This window comes from Megalobrama amblycephala, linkage group LG7 (genome assembly GCF_018812025.1).
Source record: "Megalobrama amblycephala isolate DHTTF-2021 linkage group LG7, ASM1881202v1, whole genome shotgun sequence".
Lineage (NCBI taxonomy): Eukaryota > Metazoa > Chordata > Actinopteri > Cypriniformes > Xenocyprididae > Megalobrama > Megalobrama amblycephala.
In genome coordinates this window covers 8098837-8115881 of record NC_063050.1, presented here as the reverse complement: position 1 = coordinate 8115881, position 17045 = coordinate 8098837, and the positions used below count along the sequence as shown (strand labels likewise).

Below are 17045 nucleotides of genomic sequence, written 5' to 3'. Positions count from 1 at the left end.
CTACTGAAAAACAATAAATAAAACTTAATCTTTAACTTTACTCCCCTTATGCAGATATTGTAAAGCATGCTGGGAACTACAGATCCACTGCCCATTTAGTTGTCAAAATGATTCATGTAGTTTAACAGTAACACAAATTAAGTACACTTCGGTTTTATAACACAATGTAATTATGTAATCATGTTACCTTAGCTCATTTTAATTAAAGAAACTGAACAACATTTTTTGAGCTCATAATTTATTTAACCTGTGTTTCCTCCTAAAAACTGTTAATGTTTCTTACAGTATTTTCTTGTTTAAACCTGCTTTGAAAAAAATCTTTATTGTATAAAGCACTATATAAATAAAGCTGACAAGACTTATGTTAAAAATGTCAAAATCTCAAATAAATATCAAAACCCAAATAATAGATGCATTTTTTTTTTTTCTAGAGTTAGAGTTAATGATATATAATGAAGACATGAAATCACTCAAGATGTTTCTGTATATGAGAGTGAATCAGCCTTTGTACCTCAAAATATCCTGGTATTAGGGTTGTGCGGTATACCAGTACTGGGAAAAATATCAGTGCATATTTTATTTCAAACGGTATCATGATTTTGCTCACTTCAGCTGCTGTTCTGAAGCTCACCACTAGGTGGCAGTGTGCTACTCAAACATGAAACCAGCAAATGTGTCAATATAGAAGAACAAAATAGATAAAGCAGGTGAATCTCAATCAACATGCCCAAAACTCATTAACAAAGAGGCCAGTAGAAGTGAAATTTTGAATTACTTTGCTTATAAAACAGATGAAAAAGGCAAACCAACAGACCTTATGTAAACATTGCTATAAATCATGTGTTGCCTTAGGAGGCAATGCATCAAACCTTGCCAAGCATCTGTTGCTTGACCATCCTGACATGTACAGGACATTAAGAGATCGACAGGTGAGTACGTCATTCAAATGAAAAATTTTAATTGAAATATTTAGGGACAGATAGCATATTAGGCTGCTGTCACAGATCCGATTTAGCCTACTGTTATGTGTTTTCTTTCTCAAACAGTTTACGTTCACTTAAAGGATTAGTTCACTTTCAAATTAAATTTTCCTGATAATTTACTCACCCCCGTGTCATCCGAGATGTTCATGTCCTTTTTTCGTCAGTCGAAAATAAATGAAGGTTTTTGATGAAAACATTCCAGGATTATTCTCCTTATAGTGGACTTCAATGGACTCCAGACGGTTGAAGGTCAAAATTACAGTTTCAGTGCAGCTTCAAAGGGCTTTAAACGATACCAGACGAGGAATAAGAGTCTTATCTAGCGAAACGATGGCTCATTTTCTAAAAAAAAAATACAACTTTATATGAACAGATGATCGCCTTCTAAGTGCCTCCGCCAAAACCGCGTTTTTCGACAACCCTGAATTTAAGACCTACCTTTTCAAGATGTACCTTTTTCAGTTTTCAAATTGCATATTTTTCATATTTTCATATTGCATATTTTTGTATTGAAAGTGTGGTAAATACTGTTAAAATGTACCAACAATCACATTTTAAAATAAACACGTTATGGCATGCCATAAAAATAACAGTGTCTGTTTACACTAAGTGCAAATATCGTCCCTTGTTGGCAAATGCTATTTACACTAGCTCCGCCCACCAATGTCTGGTTGGGCTATTATTGCATCCTGTTAATGTGCAAAAACATTGGGGTGCAAATAATATCTGCGAACATGAAGTATAGATAGCATCTAATTACTATTTACTCTTATTGCAAAGAACCGATACGTTTACATGGTGTAAATAGAATCTATCGCTATTTTCACCTAAATAGCATATCACTAAGAAAGCCGAAATAAGAAATGGGGCCTCTCTAGTGGGTAAGTTCAGCTCTTTGGTGATATCCAGTGCCTTCAGCTGAGTGATAGATCTGGTTATGGGCAGCCCCTCATTTCTTTTTTCGGCTATGTACTGGCATACTTGCTTGTCAATTTCTTCAAAGACGCTGCTTCTAGGACCACGGTAAGCTTTTCTTTGACTGTTAGCATTTTTAAGACTGTTTCTGCAACACCATGTTCACGAGTTTGTGTGCTCATATAATCTTAGCGTGAGTGGTAAACAGATTTGGCTTGCTGTCTGCTATAGAGGGGCTCGGAGAGGATATTCTGCTCGAGCTCCGATTTCCCCCCTATAACAGGCAAAATTGTACAAAAATGAGGAGGAGGGGAGCCGAAAGAACTACAACAGGAAGAGGTGAGATGCTGGTTTTATACCTTGGTATTAATTGGAAGATTAGATGGGCGTACTTCACATGTAATAGTCTAGACCCTGAATATAAGACGATCCCATTTTTTCAGATGTATTTCCAAGAAAAAAACAAAACAAAAAACACTGTCTTATATTTGGAACAATACACTAATAAATGTTTGCAGTAATTTCCTTTATTATAAACAAAAAACCTGCTGGAAATGAGTAATTATGCACAATACCTCTGCCGAAATTCAGACCCTGTATGACATTGATTTAATATTACTGATACTGTGGTACCGTACCGAAGCCAAAATTGTGGTATTGAGCCAACCCTACATGATATATCAATTATGTCAGTTGTATGTGGTATATTTTTTACTACAGTATCTTGCATTTTTAGCATTTTCTCTTTATTTTAAATTATTTTAACCTTGAAGCTGCCTTATAAGTTTACTGAGGCCCCCTATTGACACATTATGTGAATTATACTGTCGCCCTCTGGTGGAAAATTTAAATAACGCTGATCAATTATCTTCAGTGTCATTAGTCCTTATATAGAGATGAACCCTGTATGATCTCTCAGTATCAGACACTGTATCCTCCACTAGGTGGCGCTCTTTCAGTGTGATTAATGTAATATTCAGTCAGTGCTGATGGTGGGAGGGGCCAGTAAAGCTGCTCATTACTGATAAAGAGCTGAAGAAAGAGGAAGTAACTAAAGCAGACAGATGTAGAGACAGAGAGATTCACACAGAGATCATTCAGCATAAAGAAGACTGAACTCAACTCACAATGAAGATCCTCCTCATCTTCTTCACTTTCTACCTGATCTCAGGTCAGAGCTTTTCTCTTTCATCACTGCAGTAATGATGCTGTTTTCTGTTCATGAGGTTTCTGATCACAGTATCAATCTGATTGACAGGTGCAGTGAGATGCTTTAGTGTCACTGGATATTCTGGAGGAAGTCTTCTTGTTGATACTGGGGAGGTTTGGTTCAGTGACTCCGCTAAATATATGGCCAAAATACCTGAGTGGAGAACAATAATAAATTATATAAAACATGATAACTGGATTAATGAAGGAAGATTTGTTTTATTTTGCAATGAATATGGAGGCTTGATGATCTACATTAGAGAACTGAACACACGAGATGCTGGAACTTACCAGATTGGGGTTCGTGGCAAATGGTCCATCGATATGACTTTGAAAGTGAAAGAAGGTAATTTTAAAATCAAAGTCTTAGCAAAATTCCTGATCATTTCAAAGCTTTTATATGTGAAATGCATTTTTTTTTTTATTATCTGAATAACAGATTCATGTTGTAAAGTGTCAAAGAGAGTGATGGTGAATGTTGGAGAAACTGCCACCTTCAGCTGTGAATATTCACAGAATTATGATAACAATGTCAAGATCATATTCAAAGAAGGAGAAAACTCTATTGAGATGATTTACAGTACAATGGATGATGGGGAAAGATTCAGAATTACTGATGACAAACAGAAAAATATCTTCACTGTGAGAATTACTGCTGTGAGACCAGATGATGGAGGAGTTTATTTATGTGGAGTTTGGATCAGAGGACAATCGTACAGTTACTCCATTATTAAACCTGTTCATCTACATGTTGTTAGTGAGTAAACTCTCATGCAAATCTGGAATAAAAGTTTCTCCCAAACGGTTCTACCAAATTTGGTATTTGTGATTGACAGCTAAAGTGGGCGTGTCTAGAGCGATCGGATACTCAGGAGGTCGTATGATGATCAAGTGTGAACATCCTCAATACAAAACCAATCCAAAATACATCTGTAAAGAATCATATGGATGTTCAGAGAGGAAGAATCCAGGAGTTCAGGATGAATGGATGGAGAATGGAGATGTTTCTTTATATGACGACACCAGAGCAGGAGTCTTGATGGTGTTTTTTAGAGAGCTGAAAGCTGCAGATGCAGGAACATACAGGTGTGGAGTGAATGTGTCTCACTATACTGAGAGCTTCACTGAACTTCAGCTGAACGTCACGGATGGTGAGGAACATGAAATACTGTATCTTGTGTGTTTGAATTATCTGATATGATTTTTATGTAAACTGTCTTAGTTTGTAGATGAAAATTATCCCAAGAGTGTGACTGAATCTGCTCATCTTGGTGGAGAAGTCAACATCAGCTGTCAGATCCCAGAGGAACATGAAGTTCATTTCTGCAAAGAGGATGATAATCACATCTGTCAAAACATCAGCACATCTACAGTGACAGAAATGAATGGTTCATCTGAGAGAAATGAAGAGAGAGTTTTTACAGTGAGCATCAGTAATGTGAGCGTGAGAGATGCTGGAGTTTACTGGTGTGGAGCAGAAACCAGAGACACACATTTAATCTCCCTGAACACCAAAATTCAGCTCAACCTCATCAGTGAGTGAATTCAGATGATTTCATTGTAGTAAATACAGTCTATTCAGATTCATGTGTGTTAAATGTCTGTGTTTGTGTGTTTGCAGTGGCTCCAGTAGTGAGACGTGAAGGAGAATCTGCTGAGATCATCTGCCCTTATGATTCAATCTATAAATCAAAGTCAAAGTCTCTCTGTAAGGGGAAGTGCTCCACTAGAGATAGAAATACTCTCAATGAAGAGAAAGAGACCAAGACTGACAGATTGACTCTGAATGATGACGGCACTGCAAGTGTCTTCACTGGGACCATCACTGGACTGACAGCAGAGGATGCTGGGAAATACTGGTGTGCAGTGACATTAGAGAGAGACGTGAATTATCTTTACACTCATCTGATCGTCATCATGAACGAGGGTGAGGAAGGTTTATCATCTGAATATGTCAAACTATGGCTGTGAATTGATGTTCTTCTATTTCTCATCATTTCCAGAGCTGAACTTGACTAAGTATGAAGGAGACGACATGTCAATCCAGTGCAAACATCATGATGAACATCAGAAACTCTTCTGCAAAGCACATGAACCCTCCATGTGTGTGAAGGATGGAGTTTCATTGGAGACGATCAGAGATGATCGATTCTCTTTCAGTGATGAAGCTTCTACTGGAGTCTTTACTGTGAACATCACTGATCTGAGAGAAGAGGATTCTGGGATATACTGGTGTGGAGCTCACATCATCACTAAAGTGCACTTAAAGGTCAACAAGAATAAGGATAAAGGTAAGAGTTTCATTTATTTGCATTGTCAAATATGGACACTTGAACAATCACTCAGTCTGACTTTAATATACAATATTGCTTTTGTTGCTCTTAAAGTGGATGCACTGAAACTTCTGTTCTATTATTTCATTCAACTAAGTAGATATTTATATAAAAATGTATCTTCACTAGATAAAATTATTGACCTATACTGCACATTTTTTTCTGTCACCAAAACAAATTCCTTGTATGTGCAAACATATTTGGCAATACACATATTTTAGATTCTGATTCTGACATCTGGATCTCTGGATTTTTATACCACTTTATTCCAAACCTGTATTCTTTATGTATTTTCCCAGTTTTGAATGTTTTTGTGATTCCTGATAATCTCATATAGAAAAATTCCACAGTGAGACTAGAGGTCTACTGATATGGGGTTTTCTCTGCTCGCAGATCCACCTACCTATTAATCAACCTAATTTGCGGCACAATCAGCCAATGCCGATTAATTCAGAAGAGAGACTAAAATGTTCCCATAATTTAGTTTCATTCTATCAATTAATAGTCAGTCAAATGTATTTCCTAATATGTGAATTATAATTAACTGTTTTATTTTCAGATTCCTCCATGATCATCATTATTTGTGTGTGTGTGTTTCTGCTGCTGATCGGTGGATTCACTCTGACTGTGTGTAAATTAAGACTCAAGAGACAAGGTTTGATCATTTATTATCTGTTGAAACAAATTAATAATTTGTTTTTTGAGTGTTTCTGAGCTGCTTCAATCTTCTGACTGTCAGCAGCAGTAAAATCTCACTGACTCAATGAGTTTCTGTCTCAGATGCTGCTGTTCTTCTCCAGTTTGATCTAGTTTGTCTTTCTCTTACCGATTGATTCATTTTGTTTTGGGTTATTAGGACGAACCTCGACATCAGACAAGAGAAAGAGGAAGAAAAATATAATGGTGAGTCAGAGTGTGTGTGTGTTTGTATAAATATCGTGCTTAAGAGATAATTTCTCGTTTCAATGTACATTTTCTCTCTATTTTCTCCATGTTCAGTTATCATGTGCAGGCAGCAGATGTGATTCTCTCACAGATCCTGGATCAGCTCAATTGAACAGTCATGAATTACCCACAATCCCCTCTGATGGTCTCCTGTACGCATCTGTCAGTTTCCAGAAGCATGAAGAGTCTCTCAGTGACGCTACAGTCTCCTTCAGTAAGGACGATATTTACTCTGATTACGCCACGGTCAGTCACCGCATGAGACTCAACTAACTCACTTATAACAGATCACAGATCAGCACACTTTACTAACAGTATTGCTTATGTTTACAGTTCATTGATAAAAATCTCTTTATAATCTACAGTTTAGTGTTAAACAGATGTTTTATTGATCAGGGTCATTTAGTCTGTTTAATCATGAGACACTTTAAAGTTTCCTCTGCTGATCATGTTTCTTCTTTCACATGTTTAAAATAGCAGGTGTGTCAGAGGTTAACTGGTGTGTGTACAGAGTTTGTCCTCTCAGTTTATCTGAGGGTGTGATTAAAAACAGGAAATAAAACCACTGAGTGACACTTATAGAATAAACTGTAAAGTTTCCACTCCACATGCAGATACACTATAGTTAATAAAGTCTCTTTAACAGCAGCTGTTTAAATGTTTTATCTTTCTCGTCTCTGAATATTGATTCTCTTTGACTTGATTTTGTTTTGTTCATGCAAGAGACTTTTGCTGATGTTGTTTTTAGTTCATTCTTGCTCTGTTTCAACTGAGGTTATGCAGAGTTTTACTGCATAATCATATCTTTTATTTATTGAATAAAAGATATGATTATGAAAGATATTCATTTATATTTTCTGCTTATTCCTTGTTTAATGCCCAAAGCTGTTATTTAAGAGTTATTTTTATTTGTCATGGCATTGACTTATAGATGATACTTTAAAGTGTCTCATGATCTTTGGAGGTGTTGTTTGTGTTTGCGTGATGAACAGGCCATTTTTCCGTCCAGCTCAAAGCCACAGGAAACTGGTGAAGGTTCAGGGTCTCAGTTCAGTTTAATTAAACAGACTTACTCAGGAAACCCACAGTGAGACACATGAGACTGAACAGAGAGAGACAGAAGATCAACATCCATTGAGAGCAGAAGACAATAAAGACTAAGAGCTGATCCTTCACTAATTCACCTCCAACATTTACTGAGTGATGAACTTTTCTCATCAAAATAAATAAAATAAAAATATCCTTGAGGGTTTTTAATAGTTCTTTAAATGTCATGCATTTGTACTGTTAGTACATTTATGTCAATACCACTTTAAACAAGTAACATCTTCAAGATTTAATTTGAAATTCACTGTTTCATCATCTTTCTGGTCCAATTCTAAATATCAGCATATCTTTGTATGGCAGTAATAGTGAGAGTCGTATGATAGTGAGCATTTTTAAATTAATTTTGAATTCAGCCCAACCAAAAAGGTTTTTAACCCTTTTTTTTTTTTTTTTTTTTTTTTAACTAGGTTAAAGAGACTTCCTTGTAAGTGTCTCAGGTCTTTGTGTTCACATGGTTGTTTGATACTGTGATCAGTGTGATAAAGATCAACATGACATGCTCTTGTGGTTTTCTTTTAATCTATTTATGGTTGTTGGTCAAACCAAGAAACCCTTCAGCCTTCTGCAGGTGTGATAAAAAAGGAAATGTTTATCTTAATGATGGACACAGACTTTCCACTCCATAAAAAGATGCTGTGAATTTATTTAATATATGAAAAATAATAATATTATTTATAATATATCCCAGCTATTCCTATTAATCTATTCTGCTCCAAATGGTTTTAGTCAGGTCAACTAAACATATTTGCTAGAGGGAACTGAAATCCCAAAACTATATTTGCTAATAAGCCAAACCAACTGCAGTCATAAATAAGTGTTCATTATAAAAGATCTGATTGCTTTTCAAATGTTAAAGGTCCAACTGTTCAGATCTTGTACATTTTACATTGTTTGATTTTGTCATTCAGCTTTATTCTGTGATGATAAGACAAACAAACTCAGAAGGAAAGGGAATGTGAATCAACACTGAGCCGAATTGTGTCTGACTGTATTTTATTCACAGTGACACACAGAACCTTCTCTTCTTATTTAGATTGTAAATATTCAAATATGACACGACAACACAAACCCAATGAGATTTAAGCTCAGTTTCTGCTCCTCCCTTTTCTCCTTATATGGCGCTGAGCGCTGCGCTTCCGTTTGAATGAAAACAAAGTTCGCGGGTGAATCAAAATTTGAACTGACAGATCAGAGAAGAAGATTTTCTGTGAGTAATCGATTACATTTAGATCTGTTTCTCACACATACTTGTTTTATGTATTCAGAACACTTGAAAAACACCACGAAGCGTATGAATGACTTTTATGGTAGTTTATTTGATCTTGACAGCAGCGCTTTAACTAACGGTCGCGCTGAGGCTCGTGAATCACAATATCTTTACAGATTCAAACAACACTGTTAACTGACTGATAAATTATGAAATACCTCACGATACAGTGTATACATTAGTATATTAAACATTTTACTCTAAAACTTGTGAAATATAAAAAGAACTCGAACATTAGGCCTATATCAAACTATATGTACATTTTCTTAAAGAAATTTGAATACTGCATGCAAAACTTGCCCCACAATGCAATGGGATGATTGACAGGTCTTTAAAAAATGTGGTAAATTATATAATTATATAATTAATTCCATAAATATAAATGAAAACTTTCAGAAACAGGATGAAAACTACCATTTTGTGAAATTCCTTACTTTCATTTAAGTAGAGACAACAAAAACATTGAAATAATACATGGTTTCTTGAGAGCATCAACTTGTCTGAGACTGAAAACACAAACACAAATGTCTTATTCAAACCTCTGGCTCCATCTAGTGGTAAATATGTGTTAATGACTGTTAAATATCTTGTTTTTAGTGAAATGGTATTTGTGTAGGTTATGGTGTGTTAGTTGATAGAGTAGATTGTTTCTTGTTCTGAATCTGTTCTGATTAATAATAAACAACACTGATTTACACACTTCCTGTGAATCTGATGTCAATGTGGAGGAATTAAACACTGGAATAATATTCATGGACTCATTGTTCATGCAGATGATTTTTAAACCAAAGTTGAAGATGAAGCAAAGGAAGCAGATGAAGTCAAGTGTCAGCATTTCACTCTTTGTTCAGTTTGTGTTGTTAAACTGTCATCAGTGATGCTGAAGTTTGATTGACAGCTGCTGTCTGTGGTGCTGAATCCACAACTGCCTGTTAAAGTGACAGAAGCAGCAATCAGACTCAGACTTCAGATGATGAGCCTCTGATGATCTGAGGAGTGACAGACTAGAAACACTGCAGACACAATCTGAATACATTTGCCTTCTAAGGCTACGTTCACACTGTCATTCCAATCTGATTGGATGTCTTTCAGATATGATCAAAAATAGTATTTGGACTGACAGTCTGAGTGTAGCCTTAGAGGACAAGTTACAACACTTATGGAAGCTCATATGGCCACAGGATCAGCTTCATATTTGGATCAATGTAAACATATGATATTATTTTTATAGGCATGAAGTATTTCACCTGCAAGTCAAATGTCTGTTTCCTCCTAATAAAAAACTTTCTTACAGCTGATAAACATGTCAAAAACTTAAATGTCAAAACATTATTATTTTTTTAATTTCCCTGAATCACAGGAAGATGATGCTATTTAATAAAGACAAAGTTGCTTAATATGTTTCTTTCATTTTAAATTATTTTTATCTTTGTAAGTTTGCTGAGGCCCCCTATAGACACATCACATGTAAATTATACTGTCGCCCTCTAGTGGAAGATTTAAATAACACTGATCAATTATCTTCAGTGTCATTAGTCCTTATATAGAGAAGATGAACCCTGTATGATCTCTCAGTATCAGACACTGTATCCTCCACTAGGTGGCGCTCTTTCAGTGTGATTAATGTAATATTCAGTCAGTGCTGATGGTGGGAGGGGCCAGTAAAGCTGCTCATTACTGATAAAGAGCTGAAGAAAGAGGAAGTAACTAAAGCAGACAGATGTAGAGACAGAGAGATTCACACAGAGAACATTCAGCATAAAGAAGACTGAACTCAACTCACAATGAAGATCCTCCTCATCTTCTTCACTTTCTACCTGATCTCAGGTCAGAGCTTTTCTCTTTCATCACTGCAGTAATGATGCTGTTTTCTGTTCATGAGGTTTCTGATCACAGTATCAATCTGATTGACAGGTGCAGTGAGATGCTTTAGTGTCACTGGATATTCTGGAGGAAGTCTTCTTGTTGATTCTGGGGAGGTTTGGTTCAGGCACTCTGCTAAATATATGGCCAGATTATCTGAGTGGGGAACAATAATAAATGATAAGAAACATGATAAGTGGATTAATGAGGGACGATTCACACTGTTTCAAAACAGTGATGAAAACCTCATGATCTACATCAGAAGTTTGAATCAACAAGATGCTGGAATATACTGGATTTGGGTTAATGGTCACTGGCACCTTGAAATGACTTTGAATGTGAAAAACGGTCAGTCATTTTAAGAGCAAAGTCTGTTTAATAAACTGAACTACTGACCATTTCAAAGCTTTTTATATATATATATATATATATATATATATATATGAAGAGTTCAGATGCAAAAGCCTCTAAGTGCCATCTGAAATTTTCTTCTAAAATGAGCATTTTTATCAAGCTTGTATGTTTATGTTCAGTTAATACACTTTAATGGCAATGAAAATGACCTATTAATTGACATGAAAGTGAAGTTATTGAACCTAAACATACAAGCTTGATAAAAATGCTCATTTTAGAAGAAAATTTCTTAGAGGCTTTTGCATCTGAACTCTTCATATATATATATATATATATATATATATATAGTTTTGTGAATTGCAGATTCCTGTTGTAAAGTGTCAAAGAGAGTGATGGTGAATATTGGAGAAACTGCAACATTCAGCTGTGAATATTCACAGAATCATATTAATGATCCCAAGATCATATTCAAAGAAGGAAAAGACTCAGTTGAGATGATTTACAGCACATGGAAGAAGAAAGAAAGATTCAGTGTTTCTGATGACAGACATAAAAATCTCTTCAATGTGAGAATTACTGCTGTGAGACCAGATGATGGAGGAGTTTATTTATGTGGAGTTTGGATCAGAGGACAATCGTACAGTTACTCCATTATTAATACTGTTCATCTACATATTATTAGTAAGTAGATCAAACTCTCAATCAAGTCTGTCAAAAAAAAAAAAAAAAGAAGATTTTTGTGATATTTGTGATTGATGGATAAAGTGGGCATGTCTAGACTCATATGATGATCCAAGATCCAAATGTGAACAACCTCAATAAAAAACCTAAAATCATATGAAAAGAATCTGAAAGGCATGACTGCTGTGTATTGTGGGTGTTATTTTTTGATATACATTGATGAAATTAATCATGAGGTACTTGTTATTTATTTCTTAGCTGGCAAGTATTCAGTGAAGTGATTGATGCCCATGAGTGTGTTATGACAATATTTTTAGCTCTAAACGACAGCTAGCCTGAGTTTTTGACAGAATGAGCGTGAGGGGTGAACTATGATTAGGTATGTTTTTAAAGGTTGGTAAAAAGGTTTTTGTGTAATTATAAAATCTGCTGGAGATATTTGAAATGCTTTTTGTGTACTTCATTATACTTATTTTACGAAACAAAGTTTTGAGGCTTAAATAAATTAAATGTTATAAAATTGCATGTTATGTTTACCAAAAATGTGACATTCAGTTGTTGCAAATTCATTGACTTTTGACAGTTAACCTTTACCTTTTTTAACCAGGAAAGTAGTGGTATTGATGCACAAAGTTGTTTTTATTGTCTCTTATAACAAAATATCTTTTTATTTAAGCCCATAAAAATAGTGAAAAATCACTTTTTAAAACTGTTTCCATTATTACTCTTTAGCAGATTTTGACTTCTTCTGATTTTTATGTACAGCATTTCCTCTTTGTTTACAGTTGCAGCATCTGCTCATCTTGGTGAAGAAGTCAACATCAGCTGTCAGATTCCAGAGGAACATAAAGTTCATTTCTGCAAAGAGGATGATAATCACATCTGTCAAAACATCAGCACATCTACAGTGACAGAAATGAATGGTTCATCTGAGGGAAATGAAGAGAGAGTTTTTACAGTGAGCATCAGTAATGTGAGCGTGAGAGATGCTGGAGTTTACTGGTGTGGAGCAGAAACCAGAGACACACATTTGACTTTCATCTCCCTGAACACCAAAATTCAGCTCAACCTCATCAGTGAGTGAATTCAGATGATTTCATTGTAGTAAATACAGTCTATTCAGAATCATGTGTGTTAAATGTCTGTGTTTGTGTGTTTGCAGCGGCTCCAGTAGTGAGACGTGAAGGAGAATCTGCTGAGATCATCTGCCCTTATGATTCAATCTATAAATCAAAGTCAAAGTCTCTCTGTAAGGGGAAGTGCTCCACTAGAGATAGAAATACTCTCAATGAAGAGAAAGAGACCAAGACTGACAGATTGACTCTGAATGATGACGGCACTGCAAGTGTCTTCACTGGGACCATCACTGGACTGACAGCAGAGGATGCTGGGAAATACTGGTGTGCAGTGACATTAGAGAGAGACGTGAATTATCTTTACACTCATCTGATCGTCATCATGAACGAGGGTGAGGAAGGTTTATCATCTGAATATATCAAACTATGGCTGTGAATTGATGTTCTTCTATTTCTCATCATTTCCAGAGCTGAACTTGACTAAGTATGAAGGAGATGACATGTCAATCCAGTGCAAACATCATGATGAACATCAGAAACTCTTCTGCAAAGCACATGAACCCTCCATGTGTGTGAAGGATGGAGTTTCATTGGAGACGATCAGAGATGATCGATTCTCTTTCAGTGATGAAGCTTCTACTGGAGTCTTTACTGTGAACATCACTGATCTGAGAGAAGAGGATTCTGGGATATACTGGTGTGGAGCTCACATCATCACTAAAGTCAACCTCACTGTAAAGCAGGGTAAGATATTTTATCATTTCTCCATTGTCTTTGGGCCAGATTTAAATCAATACTTGAACAATCACTCTGGGACAGATCTACTGATGTGGCAATGGGGACCACTGAGAAAACACACAGAGAAATGCATTGTATTCTGATGTTTGAAATATGAATGCTAGCTTTGGACTGCTTTTCAGCAGTGAAGCATCAAAGTGAAGGCTGTTATTTTAATGAATCCATCAAAAAGGCTCTCGAACTCACTTAGAGCAGTTACTGAATCAACATCTGACCACAACCTGCAAGATATCAGTATACTAATTTGTTCTCACTGCATAAAAATGATAAACCTATTTTCCACCCATTTTCTTACAAATGTCTTACGTCTTAATGTCAAATGTCATTTCTTACAAATGAATCAACAACGGAAAGATGTTTACATCACAGTACTTTACTGTGAATTTACATGATAAAGTTGTCTTTAATCATGATGCCACTGCAAGAAATTATATTGTTTAGTACTATAATTGTTTTGAAGTCACCTTAATGGTGATCAGTGTTCCGTTTTGGGGGATCTTGGACCTTGTATATTCATATTCAAATCTGTGATCTAGCCAAGTCAGAAGTGACAAATGAAAACTTTTGTTTAAACCCAGACAAGCTAGAATATGAAAGAAGCTAACTGGCTGATTGTGAGTTTGTCAAACTATTCTTAGCATGAATATGAAGATTTTAGCATTATTTAAGCATGAAAATTTACCAATAGCTCATTTCAAAAACATTACTGTTAGTAGATGAAAGATGTGACATCATCTTGCAACACATTTTTTTTTTCTTATAAGCATCATCTAACAATGACACCAATACTCAACATTTAAAACACAGAGCAATGACACTCAACAAATAAAAACACAACATAAACCAACATTACAATTCAGGAGGTGTTTAGTGTGTTTGATGAACAGGTTTTCATTCCAGATCAAAACCACAGGAATGAGCTGAAGGTTCAGAGTCTCAGTTTAATGTGACAGTGAAAAATTAACAGTCTTTATTCAGGAAACCCACAGTGAGATGCATGACACTCAACAGACAAAGATAAAGTAGAACAAAGGTTATGTGTACGTTTGCAGAAGAGAGACTAATATACACTCTTGTTACCGCAGACAAATTTCAGCTTTATTAAAAAAAGCGTGAACATTTACCTCACAATACTAGACTATTTCCTTTATGAAAACACTGCAAACAGAGTTCTGTTAATATTTCATTTATGTAAAATGTTTTTATTCACACTTTAATCAAATGTATAACCCTTAAGTGTTAAAACAGATTTATGCTGGATAGAAAAGGGCTGAAAATGAATGCCATACATTTTAATACTTTTGTAGACAATGTTTTATTTACATGTATCTCTTGGTTTCTCTTTAATTAACACTGTATGTTTTATTTTCAGATTCCTTAATGATCATCATTATTTGTGTGTGTGTGATTCTGCTGCTGATTGGTGGATTAACTCTGACTGTGTGTAAATTAAGACACAAGAGACGAGGTTTGATCATTTATTATCAGTTGAAAAATTATTAAATTATATTAATAATTAATATATATATTTCTGAGCTGCTTGAATCTTCTGACTGTCAGCAGCAGTAAAATCTCACTGACTCAATGAGTTTCTGTCTCAAATGCTGCTGTTCTTCTCCAGTTTGATCTAGTTTGTCTTTCTCTTACTGATCAATTCATTTTGTTTTGGGAATTTAGGAAGAACCTCGACTTCAGACAAGAGAAAGAGGAAGAAAAATACAATGGTGAGTTCCAGTGTGTATGTTTATACTTATATTGTGCTTATGAGATTTTCTCCTTTTAAAATACGTTTTATATTTTCTCCATGTTCAGTCATCATGTGAAGACAGCAGACATGATTTTCTCACAGATCCTGGATCAGCTCAATTGAACAGTCATGAACTACCCACAATCCCCTCTGATGGTCTCCTGTACGCGTCTGTCAGTTTCCAGAAGCATGAAGAGTCTCTCAGTGACGCTACAGTCTCCTTCAGTAAGGACCAGATTCACTCTGATTACGCCACAGTCAGTCACCGCATGAGACTCAACTAACTCACTTATAACAGATCACAGATCAGCACACTTTACTAACAGTATTGCTTATGTTTACAGTTCATTGATAAAAATCTCTTTATAATCCACAGTTTAGTGTTAAACAGATGTTTTATTGATCAGGGTCGTTCAGTCTGTTGAATCATGAGACACTTTAAAGTTTCCTCTGCTGATCATGTTTCTTCTTTCACATGTTTAAAATAGCAGGTGCTTTAGAGGTTTACTGGTGTGTGTACAGAGTTTGTCCTCTCAGTTTATTTGAGGGTGTGATTAAAAACAGGAAATAAAACCACTGAGTGACACTTATAGAATAAACTGTAAAGTTTCCACTCCACATGCAGAGACACTATAGTTAATAAAGTCTCTTTAACAGCAGCTGTTTAAATGTTTTCTCTTTCTCGTCTCTGAATATTGATTCTCTTTGACTTGATTTTGTTTTGTTCATGCAAGAGACTTTTGCTGATGTTTTTAGTTCATTCTTGCTCTGTTTGAACTGTGGTTATGCAGAGTTTTACTGCATAATCATATCTTTTATTCATTGAACAATAAACATTTATATTTTCTGCTTATTCCTTGTTTAATTCCCAAAGCTGTTATTTAAAGGTGCCCTAGAATCAAAAATTGAATTTACCTCGGCATAGTTGAATAACAAGAGTTCAGTACATGGAAAAGACATACAGTGAGTCTCAAACTCCATTGTTTCCTCCTTCTTATATAAATCTCATTTGTTTAAACGACCTCCGAAGAACAGGCGAATCTTAACATAACACTGACTGTTACGTAACAGTCAGGATCATTAATATATACGCCCTCAATATTTGCATATGCCAGCTCATGTTCAAGGCATTACACAAGGGCAGCCAGTATTAACATCTGGATCTGCATAGCTGAATCATCAGACTAGGTAAGCAAACAAGAACAATAGCGAAAAATGGCAGATGGAGCAATAATAACTGACATAATCCATGATATCATGATATTTTTAGTGATATTTGTAAATTATCTTTCTAAATGTTTTGTTAGCATGTTGCTAATGTACTGTTAAATGTGGTTAAAGTTACCATCGTTTCTTACTGTATTCATGGAGACAAGACTGTCGTTATTTTCATTATTAAACACTTGCAGTCTGTATAATGCATAAACACAACTTAATTCTTTATAAATCTCTCCAACAGTGTGTAATGTTAGCTTTAGCCACTGAGCACTATCAAACTCATTCAGAATCAAATGTAAACATCCAAATAAATACCATACTTACGCGATTAGACATGCTGCATGACGAACACTTTGTAAAGATCCATTTTGAGGGTTATATTAGCTGTGTGAACTTTGATTATGCTGTTTAAAGCAAGCGCGAGCTCTGTGGGCGGGGAGCGCGAGCATTTAAAGGGGAAGCAGCCTGAATCGGCACATATTTAATGATGCCACAAAACAGGCAGTTAAAATAATGAATAAAAATTTAAAAAATCTATGGGATATTTTG

At 35.4% G+C, this 17045-nt stretch overlaps 3 protein-coding genes across 4 annotated transcripts in view; all 3 read left to right on the top strand.

Moving 5' to 3' along the window:
* LOC125271224 (B-cell receptor CD22-like) overlaps positions 1 to 17045 on the top strand; it is a 1156500-nt gene that overhangs the window by 1000100 nt on the left and 139355 nt on the right. The gene's annotated exons all lie outside the window — the stretch shown is intronic.
* Positions 1 to 17045, top strand: part of LOC125271198 (hemicentin-1-like) — a 987774-nt gene that overhangs the window by 851071 nt on the left and 119658 nt on the right. The window lies entirely within an intron of this gene.
* Positions 1248 to 16130, top strand: LOC125271203 (polymeric immunoglobulin receptor-like). 2 transcript variants are annotated; one of them, XM_048195208.1, is made up of 11 exons: positions 1248 to 3069; positions 3157 to 3453; positions 3547 to 3864; positions 3944 to 4258; positions 4337 to 4600; positions 12686 to 12733; positions 12820 to 13125; positions 13202 to 13477; positions 14904 to 14999; positions 15209 to 15255; positions 15344 to 16130. In XM_048195208.1, the coding sequence occupies exons 1-11, from the start codon at positions 3027 to 3029 to the stop codon at positions 15560 to 15562; spliced, it is 2229 nt and encodes a 742-aa protein (XP_048051165.1). In that variant the 5' UTR covers positions 1248 to 3026; the 3' UTR covers positions 15563 to 16130. The 2 variants fall into 2 exon arrangements, with proteins under 2 accessions (XP_048051165.1, XP_048051163.1); XM_048195206.1 differs by lacking the exons at positions 12686 to 12733; positions 12820 to 13125; positions 13202 to 13477; ... (1 more) ...; positions 15209 to 15255; positions 15344 to 16130 and adding exons at positions 4729 to 5034; positions 5111 to 5398; positions 6000 to 6095; positions 6297 to 6343; positions 6440 to 6669 and having other exon boundaries at positions 4337 to 4642.